Source organism: Triturus cristatus, chromosome 4_2 (genome assembly GCF_964204655.1).
Source record: "Triturus cristatus chromosome 4_2, aTriCri1.1, whole genome shotgun sequence".
In the NCBI taxonomy this organism is placed as follows: domain Eukaryota; kingdom Metazoa; phylum Chordata; class Amphibia; order Caudata; family Salamandridae; genus Triturus; species Triturus cristatus.
The window spans coordinates 101,426,966-101,439,785 of NC_140586.1; the positions used below are offsets into that span (position 1 = coordinate 101,426,966).

At 46.0% G+C, this 12,820-nt stretch overlaps 1 protein-coding gene across 1 annotated transcript in view; it reads right to left on the reverse strand.

Moving 5' to 3' along the window:
- Positions 1 to 12,820, reverse strand: part of LOC146833096 (A.superbus venom factor 1-like) — a 663,114-nt gene that overhangs the window by 556,676 nt on the left and 93,618 nt on the right. The window contains exons 2-3 of the mRNA XM_085600729.1: positions 480 to 672; positions 14 to 176 (exon numbers count right to left, since the gene is read on the reverse strand). Coding sequence (XP_085456855.1) covers positions 14 to 176; positions 480 to 672 — 356 coding nt within the window. The remainder of the gene's footprint in view (positions 1 to 13; positions 177 to 479; positions 673 to 12,820) is intronic.

Here is a 12,820-nt window from a genome sequence, read left to right on the forward strand (position 1 = left end):
AAAGCGTCCTTACCTGTAGATCCAGGTGTATAAATAGTTTTGTCGGCCTGGATAAATATGTATCCACTTTGAAAGGAAACCAGGACCACTTTCTCTACTTGGCATACAGGAGATTTGGCGATGACGTAGACATACTGTTTGAGTTTGGAATCTGCCTTCATTTCTTTGGCAGGAACCTGAATAAAGAGAAGAAGAGCCAGGACTAAGTTTCTATTATTACCACCATGACCTTTAAAATAGTGTAATAGCCATGTGTTTTCCTTGTCTTATGTAACTGAACCATGGGTGTTTTGCACACTATATTGCCAATTAGGGATGGCGCTGTTCTGTGATCAGCGTGGTGTTTGTAAGCAATAACCTGCCGTTCTCCATTTTCTAATGTTCTTAACATCTTATATTGAACAATGTTGTGCAGCGTGTGATCTCGGTCAATGCCCTACTGTCCCCTGCCCAGAAGAGTTAATTCCGCGTCCACTCACCTTTATCTCTGACATCCCCAAGTACCCATTTTCGCTGTTGACACCGATGTTGGTAGAGAAAAGACTCTTCCTCTTCTGTGGAAAGTTGTACACAGAGACTTCGACATTAATAGCGGCGTTATGATTGTGGACTTCGAAAACAACTGTCTCGCTGTTCTCCACTCGCAGGATATTGGGGGTGATCAGGATACATCTGTGGACGTCAAAGCAATGCATTTACATCGTTTACCTCCTGAGATTGTTTGCTTCCATTAACATCCTCCCTCTACCAGTGTTGTTGCTTACTCGTAGACCAGAGCAACGTAAGCTCAGCAAGTCCATGCAATGAACATTCATGACGAAGAAAAGTTCACGAGTCATTAAATCATTTTTGTTGGAGACATGATTGATGGCAATTAAATATTGTTGTTGTACATGAGATAAAGTAAAGATATTGATTATAGGTTAGGATAAGGTTGGTGTGAGGGTGAGGGATAGCTGTAAGATTTGTCTAGGGCTGGAGTTATATTAGCGTTTTGAGGAAAGTTAGAATCAGGGTAGGATGAAGAGGACACAAAAAAGGGGTCACTGTATAGGGTTTCAGCCTGATTTTGAGTTTGATGGCAAGGAAAAATCTTCTAATTTCTGGAGGAGATTCTGACATTGAAGAGGATGACTTTTGTCCACCATATTATCCTCAGGATATGGAGATAACTTACAGAGCTCGTCCACCCTGAGCTTTTTCTTTGCATTCTGGTATTTGTGGTCTGAATGTGTAGTGGAGTATGACCTGCTACAAGTACCATTATTTAAAGAAAGAAAAACTGGACTGTTTGAGCTACACCTCAAATTTTGAAACTGGAGATTGAACTTCTGAATTCTCCTTTGATTTTAGCACTACGTCCTGAAATCAGAGGATGTTCCATTACCACCCTCCTCAAAATCAGACCTGAGTGAATACGTTACGCAAGAGTAGTCATGTCAGAAATCTATCCTGTAACGGAACCGCCATTTGGGATTGGCAGCAAGAGAAGTGGCTCATTTTCTTGAGACAATGAACAACATCTGTAAACAAAAGTACCTCGAAGTAGGAGGAGTCGTTGCCTATGACAGCAAAATGTGGTCTCTTGAGCCTAATGTCTCACTACTAGGAAATCTGAGGGGAAAAATGCCTTCCCAACTCATGCCCTAATGCAATGCCAGAAACAGGCCTGGGCTGCCTGCTGCCTAGAGGCATGGATCAACAGCGGCCGGATATTTCATTCCCATTTCCAAACCAGAGATGTGCAGTTTGCACACCAACTGGTTTGTGAATAGCAATACAGTTTGTGGTGCGCCCTCTCTGCTAATAGGTCACATTGCAAATTGTCTATTCCGAGGTGTTAGCAAAATGGTCTGTTTAATGTATACTCATAAGTCAGGTCTCAATTTGCAACTCCCAGTGAATGCCTGCCATCGCAGGGATTGGGGTTTGCAAGGGACAGCAAACCTCCATCCCTAAATTGACTTTGCCAAATGGGAAACGTTTTCAAAGGAGCCCATCTTCATTAAGACACAGGTGCTGTTTTTTTTTTTTTAAACCATGGTTCCATTTGGGAAGACATTAGGGGGAGCAGGCGGCGCGCCTCTTGACCACTGTCTGTTCCCCCTAAGGAGGCTGATATGATTCACAAAGGGGTAGGTACCCCAAGAGGACACCTCTGCACCACTGCCTGCTACCTGAAAGGCTACTGATATTATTCGCTAATGGGAAGATGCTCCAATGGGACACCAGGCCCTTTGCGAATCAGTTACCACTCCAACTTGAGGGTTAGTAACTCCTCAATGGATTGTGATTGCAGCGGCAGTCGCAAACCGTGGCTACATTATTTTCCAAATCGCAAGTAGGAGAAGTATGCCCCTTTCGCTCCCCTTCTATTTGCGATTCTGTAAGGATCTCAAAGCCCTTTAGGCGTTATAATTAATTTTCTGACTCGTATAAGGGCTATTGTACATCAAGAAACATCTTTTTTTTATGGTTACAACCCATCCACAAAGGTCACCTCCACTTCACAAAGCAAAATGAAGTCCTAAACACATGAAAACGATACATTTGACTAAAGTGAAACCACTGGTCATGTGGTTCAAAACACAGGTGGCTAAAGCAAGGGGATCTGACTTCATAAATAGGGATGTACGAAATCCTTTTTTCCAATATGCAGTGAGAAGATCCAAAACTAGAGGTAATTCTGCAGTTTCCGCACGTGCCTACCCTGGAATGAAAAAAGGAAGAAATACAGGCAAGATGCGTGTTGAAGAAAGAAGTCCTCATTCGGCGTAGTTTGACATGCACAGAATAAGGAATCTCTGTGGCATTCATTACTGTCAGGGGCGGGACAATGTAATTACCTTAAGTTACTTACATTGACCGGCCCCTGACAGTCATCTTCAAATCAACTTTCCAGCAAGGGATCTTGTGTGTGGCGCCTGCCTGTTAGAGTCACAGGAGGACCCTGCAGGCAGACGTGGAAGACAAACTTTACTGCTGGATAGTTTGCTTTGAAGTCAGGGGCCCGGCCAATGTATTTACCTTAACACAGCTGGTATTACGTTTACGATGCCCAGTCCCTCAAATTGCTTTAAAAACAGCTATCCTTTTTTAGGTCTCACCTAGGGAGCGCTTGTGCTGTCTCTTCGACACATGATGTATATAGGATAACGAGCTTGAAAAAACACCCATCTTTTTCATCGGTTCCTGCTGCTGTCCTTTAGATATGCTGGCTTTCCAATGGTGAATATACTTAGTAGTCCCTCCTTTTGGAATTTTGTATCGTCCCATAAGGACTGACCCTCTTACATGTGTTCTTACTGTTCAAGGTATTTATACTTAGAGAGAATTATTTTTCTTTGCTCATTAACTGTTCAGTTTAGTTTTGCAATGAAACTTTGGTCGATTCATGTGCTTGCTGCCGTCCCTTTGTCTCCCCATGCCTCCCCCTCCCACAACACTGCTTTGGTTGCTTTATGTCCCTTAATCTCCCCGTGCCTCCCCCTCACTCCTCCCACAACACTTCTCGCAAGCCCCCACCACTCCTCCGAGGCTACTACTGGGTTGCTTGTTTTTTGGTTACTTTACACATAATTTGCAGGGCATTGCCCCTTATTTTATATTAAATGCTCTGGGGCAAATTAAACAATCAGCCCATTTTCACAGGATGTTGAGCAGACATCAGACTCGAACACGGATCCCCAGCTCACCAGTTGACAGCTCTCACCGATGTGCCATATCCTTTGCCTAATGCAAAAAAGTGTTTGATTGGTTCTGATGCTCCGTCCATCACCACCCCTTTTGTACCGCTTTGTTTGCCATAAGTTGGCAGGGTATGCTCAGACGTGAGTCCCTTGCTCACTTTGCCACTGGATTCAAGCAAGCTTGGCTGAAGACGGCTGAAATGCCAGAAACCGGTCCTAGGAAGCTTGTTTCCGGTCCAGGGAAGACATGGCTTGGCAGTTCGGGCTGGACTGTTCCCATGAGGAACAGGGTCATATTTGCATATGGCCATGTCTGAACTGGGGTGGCAGAGTGGGCTAAAGAACGGTGATGGATCAAACCCAGATCTGTTGACTGGGTGTGAGTGTTTGATTGGTTCTGATGCTCCGTCCATCACCACCCCCTTTTATATCCTTTGCCTAGGCATGCTGCAGGCTGCAGTAGCATATGTGGCCAAAAGAGGTCCCAAGGGTCACCTAGTGACAGCCTGTGGTACTGCACCCTCACAACACTGCTTTTTTAGGTCTCGCCTTGCTATCGCGTAAGCGATCGCAAAGCGAGACTATAGGGGCTTTTAAAAGTGCTCCCAAAAAGCGGATTGCATTGCTAGCACGCGCACAATCACACGCTTGGTGCCGCCATGCACTCCGCTTTTTGGGAGCACTTCAAAGGGTTCGCTCCCCCGCCCCCAAGCGCGCGCGCGCCACGCTCCGCCGGGCTTGTTTTAATTAACTTCACACGTGGCGCCCATTTCCTAAGCGCCGTGCTTTCAACTTTAAAGCGCCATCTCCCCGTAGGCTGCCCTCCCTCCCACCACCAAACACAGGCTGCCTATGGAACTCTCCTCCCACCCCTGCTGCCAGGTTAAGGAGTTTATCGGTCGCCCGGAGTAGACTCTTCCGCTATGTTTTGTTTGCAGCTTGTTTTTTTAACTTCAAGCGCGAGGCGCGCGTGCGGCCAATGCTTTTTTTAAAAGCACCATGGCGCCTGGTTCAGCCATAGCGGCCCGCGCCTTACTTTTGTTTACTGTATTTTCACAACGTGGCACGACGGTAATGACGGTAACATCTTTTTTTTATTTACTGTATTTTTGCGCCTGTGCATCTTTTTAACGCGGCACGACGGTAATGACGGTAACATCTTTTAAAATGTGTGCCTTTCAATGGCGCCAGTGTATTTTATGTTAACACAATAGATATATTTATTTTTGCAGCGCGGGACGCTTTAACAATAGCATCCGCGAGCCTTGCTTTTGTGCTGCTCAGAAGCCCCTGGCCTCGCTACATCAGCTGTAAGCCCCGCCTTCTACTTAAGAAAAAGTCTGGAAACGGAGTGACATCTTCCCGGTATTAATCCAGGTTTGTCAGGAACCACAGCATTATAAAATCATTAACATTTGTATGGACAAATACCTTTTCCCCATGATTAATGTAACACTGCTCAAGATTGCAGAGAAGAGCTTTGCACCCCTTCCACACGCACGCCCTTAGCTCCAGTATCAGAGGCTTGAGGAGTCCCCACGCCCGCCGTCGGAGCTGCCTCATGTTGCTACAGCGTTGGCCCGCTTGGCCGTGCCCGGCACTTGCACACACTGACACCGGCCCTGTCAGCATCTCGCGTCACATCTGCTCGGCCATTCATGGCTAGCTCTGAATGAGCCCGCTCTTTCTCCCGAGCTCTCCTGCAGTGAATTCCCCTCAGTGCACACTGCCGCATGCCCTGCTCTCCAGACACCACCCTCTCTGCCACTCAGTTTCCCTTTGCCCATCCTGTACCCCTTCCTCATTCATCTCATACCAGTGTAACAATGCACATCCAGCCAATGAAGCCCCTGGCCTCGCTACATCAGCTGTAAGCCCCGCCTTCTGCTTAACAAAAAGTCTGGAAACGGAGTGACATCTTCCCGGTATTAACCCAGGTTTGTCAGGAACCACGGCATTATAAAATCATGAACATTTATATGGACAAATACCTTTTCCCCATGATTAATGTAACACTGTTCAAGATTGCAGAAAAGAGCTGTGCACCCCATCCACTCGCACGCCATTAGCTCCAGTATCACCGGCTCGAGGAGTCCCAGAGATAATGGGCCTGCCACTATCTTGCGAGCGGTACCTAGTCTGGAAACGGAGTGACATCTTACCGGTATTAATCTAGGTTTGATAACGATAATTTACACTTTGTGAATGCACGGATTCAAACGTAATATAAACAAGCATTTGCAATGCAATAGGTCTCGCATTTGCGAGAGTTTATGCTATTGGCATTGTAAATGACAATGCCTTTTATTTATTTGTTTAAAAAAACAACACATTAATAAAAGGCATTGTAATCTACAAAGCCAATAGCTCAAACTCGTGTAAATGCGAGACCTATTGCATTGCAAATGCTTGTTTAACGTGGAGTCGGAACTGCCATTAACATGAACAATTAAGTATTTCCTTCGAATGCAAGACAGTTCTGGGAGTAAACATGAACAAATTTAACAAACATGCATAATCATGTTCATGTTAATGGCAATATTTACTATTTGAATCATTCAGGGGCATGATTCCAGTTAAGTTTCTTTTTTGATACAGCTTTTATTATTCCTCCACAATCAGGGTCGGGCTGCTCTGTAGCCTTTTGCCAACGCCTTTTTCATGCCATACCATTGTTTTATAAACGCAGTTACAATTACAAACTATACTTCCCACAATGCGCCTGTTGACTTATCCATTGGTAGAGTGCGGCATTTCACTAACGCCTTCGGCATGCCACATTAATGTTTCCAGCGGCGCGGACATGTACTACAGTTCCCATGATGCTTATCCTGGTGTCATGGGGACACGCCTTTCTCTGACACACGTTTAAGAGACACCCGGGCCCACAGCCAGTGTCCTCAAACCTAGTGTGGGTGAGGAACTCCATGGGCGCTCTGTAGGTAAGCACTCTGGGGTCAATCTGCCCTTTTTATTGTTCTTGTACGACAGTGGCATGCCCCTTGCCTTTGCACTGTCCGTCAGCTTTTAATCTCTTTTTTGAGATTAAATTTTTGTGTTGGAACTCACCTTTGTTTTGTAAATCATACTGAGACATATATACACCTACCATTGATTGGCCCTTGACTCATGGCCAGAGTTCATCACAACCCTATGGCGCCTGCTCTTAAATTACTCTTGTCTGTGCCAAAATCTGTTATGTTGATATTTATTTCTACCACATATGGGCCCCTGCTCCTAGTAGATGCCTGGGCTTTTTTCACTTCTACACTACTCTCTACTGAGCATATTAACAGCACCACTTTGGTGCACCTGTCCCTCCCTCAAAAAGCTTTGCTACTTGCTTGCCGGCAGCAGGGATTATGTGGAGACTGAAAGCTGCCAGGTTAGGGCAACACCACAGGTCCAAGTCATAGAGCTTTTTTTCCAACTGTACTTTTCAACTAGAGAAACTGACATGCAATCAAACGTACTCCCAGAAAGATGTAGGATGATCGCATCTCAAGTTATGTTAACAGCCTTGGGCATGTCAAAGTCTTTTAATTAATCTGATCTTGATGCTTCTTACAGTTTAATTTGAAAAGTTGTAACTTTTCAATATTGTGCACCACATTGATTCAATAAACAGTGCTGATTATATCATTTGCACACTTTATTTTAACCTTTTAATTAACAGAAGCAAGCCACGTTAATTTGTCAAAACTTGTACACTTATGCTTGCACCCATTGAAAGAGGACTATTTTATTAATGCTTAATGAACTCGGTACTTGTGAGGTTTGCTGCGGAAGTAGTTATCTTTTTATCTCTTCTTTTAAATTCTAGCCCCCTTTCTCTTTTGAATTGTACTAAGGGTGCAGAACCTTATGTGCCTAACAGAGGTCCCTTTACAACTTCACAGGGACACCTAGTAACAGCCTGTGGTACTGCACCCTTTTCTTTTATTACTTATGGTACTGTTGGGATATTTTTTGACAAAAAAAGAAAATGTAACAAACATAATTTGCAACACCAATAGCTCAAACTTTCACTAATGCAAGACCTAGTGCATTGCAAATGTTTGTTTTGCTTTGGGCCTGTCTTTCCACTCAGAAAGAGGATCAGCCTGAATTGTCGCTCTGCTGGCGTTTTGCTTAGCGTGTGGCAAAAACATTACCTCCACTCTCAGACTTGAGAATTGAAAAGCACACATGACGTCATGAGCCATATAACCCAAAAGATAGGAAAGCATTTGTGAACTGTTATGTACAAAGGAACACATTTACTAAGCCTTTGCATTGCTGTTGCATCACAGTAACGTGCGGGACGTGTCTCGCTTGACCATTCTATTATCTCACTGTCAGGGAAAAAAATCTTCACACAGGTGAAGGAAAGGTGGCAAACCTTTGCAAAAGCAGGTTAAGGGTGAAAATCATGAGCTGTCCAAAACTATGGGTGAAGAAAACAACTTTGTGCAGACACTTAGCCATGTGTGTAATCCCAACTTCCTGCCTTGAACCAATTGTTTGATCCTGGGCTAATAGGGCTTCAGTTGCCTGCGCCGCGGTTCTCTTAACTCACTCTAAAACTAAAAGGTGTAGCCGGGACCCTGGACGCATTTATCGTAAGGGCTGAATCGCTTTTAACACAGGAAATTCACTTGACTGAAAGACGGTTGTCTTTGGACCCTGCCACATTACAATCTCGTTTGTCGCTGGGTGGTCCTGCTAATGTCAACACAACCTGCCCGAATATACCAAACATATCACCAGCAAGGCCTCACTTTGTTTCCCCCAACCCACTTTTACCATCTAGGGACTCCCCTAATGTGTCTGTTTCAGATGTACCCTGTATTAATACTAGGGGTAATGCTGCTAAGGCACAAAGGAATATTAAATCAAGTGTTCAACCTACTAAAAAAAAGTATGTTGCCAAACCCAATTCTAAAAATGCTAAAAGCCGCCAACCTGTTGGGAGCCCAAACATTGTCGTGGTTGCCAGTACAAACTCAGTAGCGACCCAGACAGACATTACTTTTGAACTTATGTGCAATGAGGTCAACATAGGTGTTGCGGGGGGAGCCACACAAACAGGGTTCGCAACGGAAGCTCTTGAGACTATGTTGGTTACCCTCAAGGATGTGATTGACAAAAGTTTTGAATTGCTGTGGGGGAAATTTAAGCAATTGGACCCTATTGTGGACAACCTAAGCGGTGGGTGGTTGAACAAAGTTCTTGATGAAGTAGGACGAGGGAATACTATATCATCAGTGGTCAACAAACATGGGCCTGTAACGCAATTGATGGGTGCTGTTTTCCCCCCCAGGTTACCCCCTTCGTCAATCCCAGTATTTCCCGTTGTAATCAAAACAACTTGCCTGTGTCAAATCCTATTGTCGCGCAGAGGGAAAGCTTGGGTACATCTCAAACATGTAATCCAGGCGATCTCAACGTGACACCAGGTAGTGTTAATAGTAACCTGCCTCAGCAGGGAACTATTGTGGCTGATCCAAACAATGTCGCTGCAGACCACTTTAGGGATTCACATTTAAGTCCTAACACAGATGTGCTGAGACTGCCACCGGCTTCTAGTCCTTATGTGTTGGTACTGGCTGGTGTTCCTAACCTTGCCGAGGGACAGAGGGAATCCTGGTTAGACCTCCTCAATAAATCTGCAGATTGGCTACGTAAACATAAAGGTTTCCACCCCTCTTCAATGAATGAAATTATCATGACCAGGAGAGTAGGGTGGGTTGGCCACTCTGATAAGAACATCAATGGTGACTTGTTAGACTTGGCCCTTTTCCCCCCGAAATTTTTCACTTTTCTGGGAAATCGCATGATGTGTAAATGCAAAGATTGAATGCTGTGTGATAATGTAGGCAGACTGCGCAGCGCTTTGTTTACAGTGCCATGTTTAAAGCGCTATTGAATTGCTATGTGCAGCGCTATGTCAAATGCCATGTTTTAAAGCGCTATTGAATTGCTATGTGCAGCGCTATGTCAACTGCCATGTTTTAAAGCGCTATTGAATTGATATGCGCAGCGCTATGTCAAATGCCATATTTTGAAGCGCTATTGAATTGCTATGTGCAGCGCTATGTCAACTGCCATGTTTTTAGGCGCTATTGAATTGCTATGTGCAGTGCTATGTCAAATGCACAAATGCAAATGCCATGTTTTAAAGCGCTATTGAATTGCTATGCGCAGCGCTATGTCAAATGCCATGTTTTAAAGCGCTATTGAATTGCTATGTGCAGCGCTATGTTCATATGTCCTGGTTTTAAGGCGCTATGGAATTGCTATGTGCAGCGCTATGGTAAATGCAATGTTTTAAGGCGCTATTGAATTGCTATGTGCAGGGCTATGTTAAGTGCAATGTTTTAAGGCGCTATTGAATTGCTATGTGCAGCGCTATGGTAAATGCAATGTTTTAAAGCGCTATTGATTTACTATGTGCGGCGCTATGTTAAACTGCCATATTGAAAGCGCTATGGATTTGCTATGTGCTGCGCGTTGATTCCATGCCAGGTTTTGATGTGTTAATGCTTTTGATCCTGATGTTGATCTAGATAAAACTGATTGGTTTTATCCAACCTACTGGTGTGGTGTCAATTATTGCGTGCGTTTCCTGTCTCAGTGGATGTGTGTGCTGTATGGTCACTTTACACGTAAGCCCTTGGATGCCTACCTGCTCGCGCCACGCTACCCCCTTAGGGCATGGTGACCCCCGGTCCTACATGACTGCATAGTCCTTAATTTTCATAGACCACACACAGTCCGTCATTTACTTAGCACTCAAGAGCTATCTTTTTCACAAAATACAGACATTTGCGCACTCCCCTTAGGTTATTTCTATAAATAACCAGTTATACTGTTTAGGCAGGCCTTAACAATCCTGAAGGCAGAGTGCTTGGTTCCATGTGAGATGGTGCTCTGGCATGAGCTGAGCCTGTCTGCAGTGGTCGGAACAACTTCCTTCTACTGTTTCCAGATATCGTCATACCATATACTCTTAAGTGCATTATGAACCTCGCGGTTAAATGCTATCTTTGGTTTGGCTTTATCAAAACATGTCGAGTAAGGTGTCATACGAATTGGAATACTAACCCCTCGCCAATTCTGGCGACGGGGTTAGCATTCCACCCTTCTAGAGGGACACGACATGTACAGTGCCTGAAACCCGGGTAAAATCAGACATAGCCTCAGCTCCACAAAATGGATGCTGCCACCACAGACACAAGTCTGCCCTCCTGCTGCTGGGAGTCCTTCCAGCTTGGGAGGTGTGGACAAAGGGTTTCCTGCCAGGGGAGGTGCGTGCACCACCCCAGACAGGATTTTGTGTATTGGTCAGGTAGGGCTTGAAAGAAACCAGACATGCCTGTGGCTCACAAGGAGCCTCGGGGCATATGCCAGTTCAAACCGGTCCTGGGGCACACCAGTCCCGGGCCTGGGGCGAGCTGGACAAAGGATCGGGGGTGTAACCACCCCCCTTCCTGGTCCCACCCTTAGGGAGGGACCTAGCAGGTAGTCCGGCCCCTAGAATCCGCTTAAAGGTAGGAGCTGTGTCCTAAGACTTCAGACATCCTGGAATCAACTTGAAACTAAGAAGAAGACGGGAACTTCGACGCTCTGCCGCACAGAGGACTGAAGCCAATCTCCCCTGTGGTCAGGGAGTGACCACCTTGCTAACGCAAGCACCATCCAGCGAATCAACGTCTGCTTTGCCGCCGCCTCCCGCCGGAGCCCGAGCCCAGAGACTGACAAGACCTGGACCTCCAGACCTCTCACCGCCCGATCCACAGTCCCTGAAAAGAGGAGACCCGTGGAGGCACCGAGACACGTGGAGCCAGCCATCTTGAAACGACCACGACAAGCTGACAAGTGCAACAACCGAGGCTCCCTCCAAGTTGTGCTTTGGGATCTGAGAAGCCCAACCCTCGAGCAGCATCTGCACCAAAGGTGAGCCCTCCAGCATCTCCACGATCTGCGTGGGGCCCTTCTGCATTTTGCCACTCGACGCGCCTAACCGGTTGCTGGCCCGCTGGCTAGTGGCCATCTTGGCGACGAAATCTACGAAACACACCGCTGGTCTGGTTGCTCCAGACTGGCCCTTGCTCCCCTCCAAAGGAGCAGTCCCTCTGACCTTGCTGGTCAGAGCCATCAGCTTATTTCCTTTCCTACAACAATTGCTTTTGCCAAGGCTTGTTTGCTTCGATCAAGTCGCCGACACCGCCGACAGCGAGAGCCTGCGTGGGACAGCTCGTGACTCGACTCCTGGACGTCGTCGACCTTCAGGGACCACGTGACTGCAGAGACAAGCTACACCTTTCTTCCTGTTTGCACCCGACATCGCCTGGTACCCACCTGGTGCCACGCTGGTCACTGGCTAGTGACTGTGAACACTGTCCCCTCTGCTTTCAGGTCTTCAACATCTCCGATCCACCCTTGGATCCACTGCATCTCTTCCCGACCGACCGCCTGCAGCACTTTTGTCTTCAGGCCCCACGGAACAGATAGAAGAAACCCGACGCACTTCGAGGCCTATGCACCCGCTTCCTGTGGGTGAGGTAAAGCTGGCACTCCTGTGCCCAAGTGTAGTATTACATCTCTAGTGCCTGTGTTCCAAATCTTAAGTTCCTAGGTCATCCGGAAGATTCCTTTTGCAGTAACTTTGTACTTTTTACGCACCCATTGAAACCTATGGGAGCCCGCGTGTGACTATTTGCTCTGCACACGCAACCCGTGGACCTCCTGGTCACTAACTGAAGTTAGCTCCGTGTAGGCCCAGCGATTCTAGAGGCCCTAGGCCTTTTCCCTTTTCTGTTCGTGGTACTTATACCACTATTTTAGTATATGGTTCGAGTGGCCACCAGGGCCTATCCATATGAAGTGTAACTTCTGTGTATTCTGTGATAATCTTGTTTGACGATTTGTGCTCCTGTGCTCATAAAGAGACTAGGGGTTACTTTGAGAAATAAATACATATATATTTTGAATATATATCTGTGTGGTGTCCTTTCATTGGTATAAAAGGGGGTTACTATTGGTAAAACAGCTTGCTTAACACGCTTCACGAGTTTAGCCTCAAAGACTGCTTAGCCTACGCTACCACCAGGGCAGCTAGTCCGAAAAGGTTGACTTACAACCACACC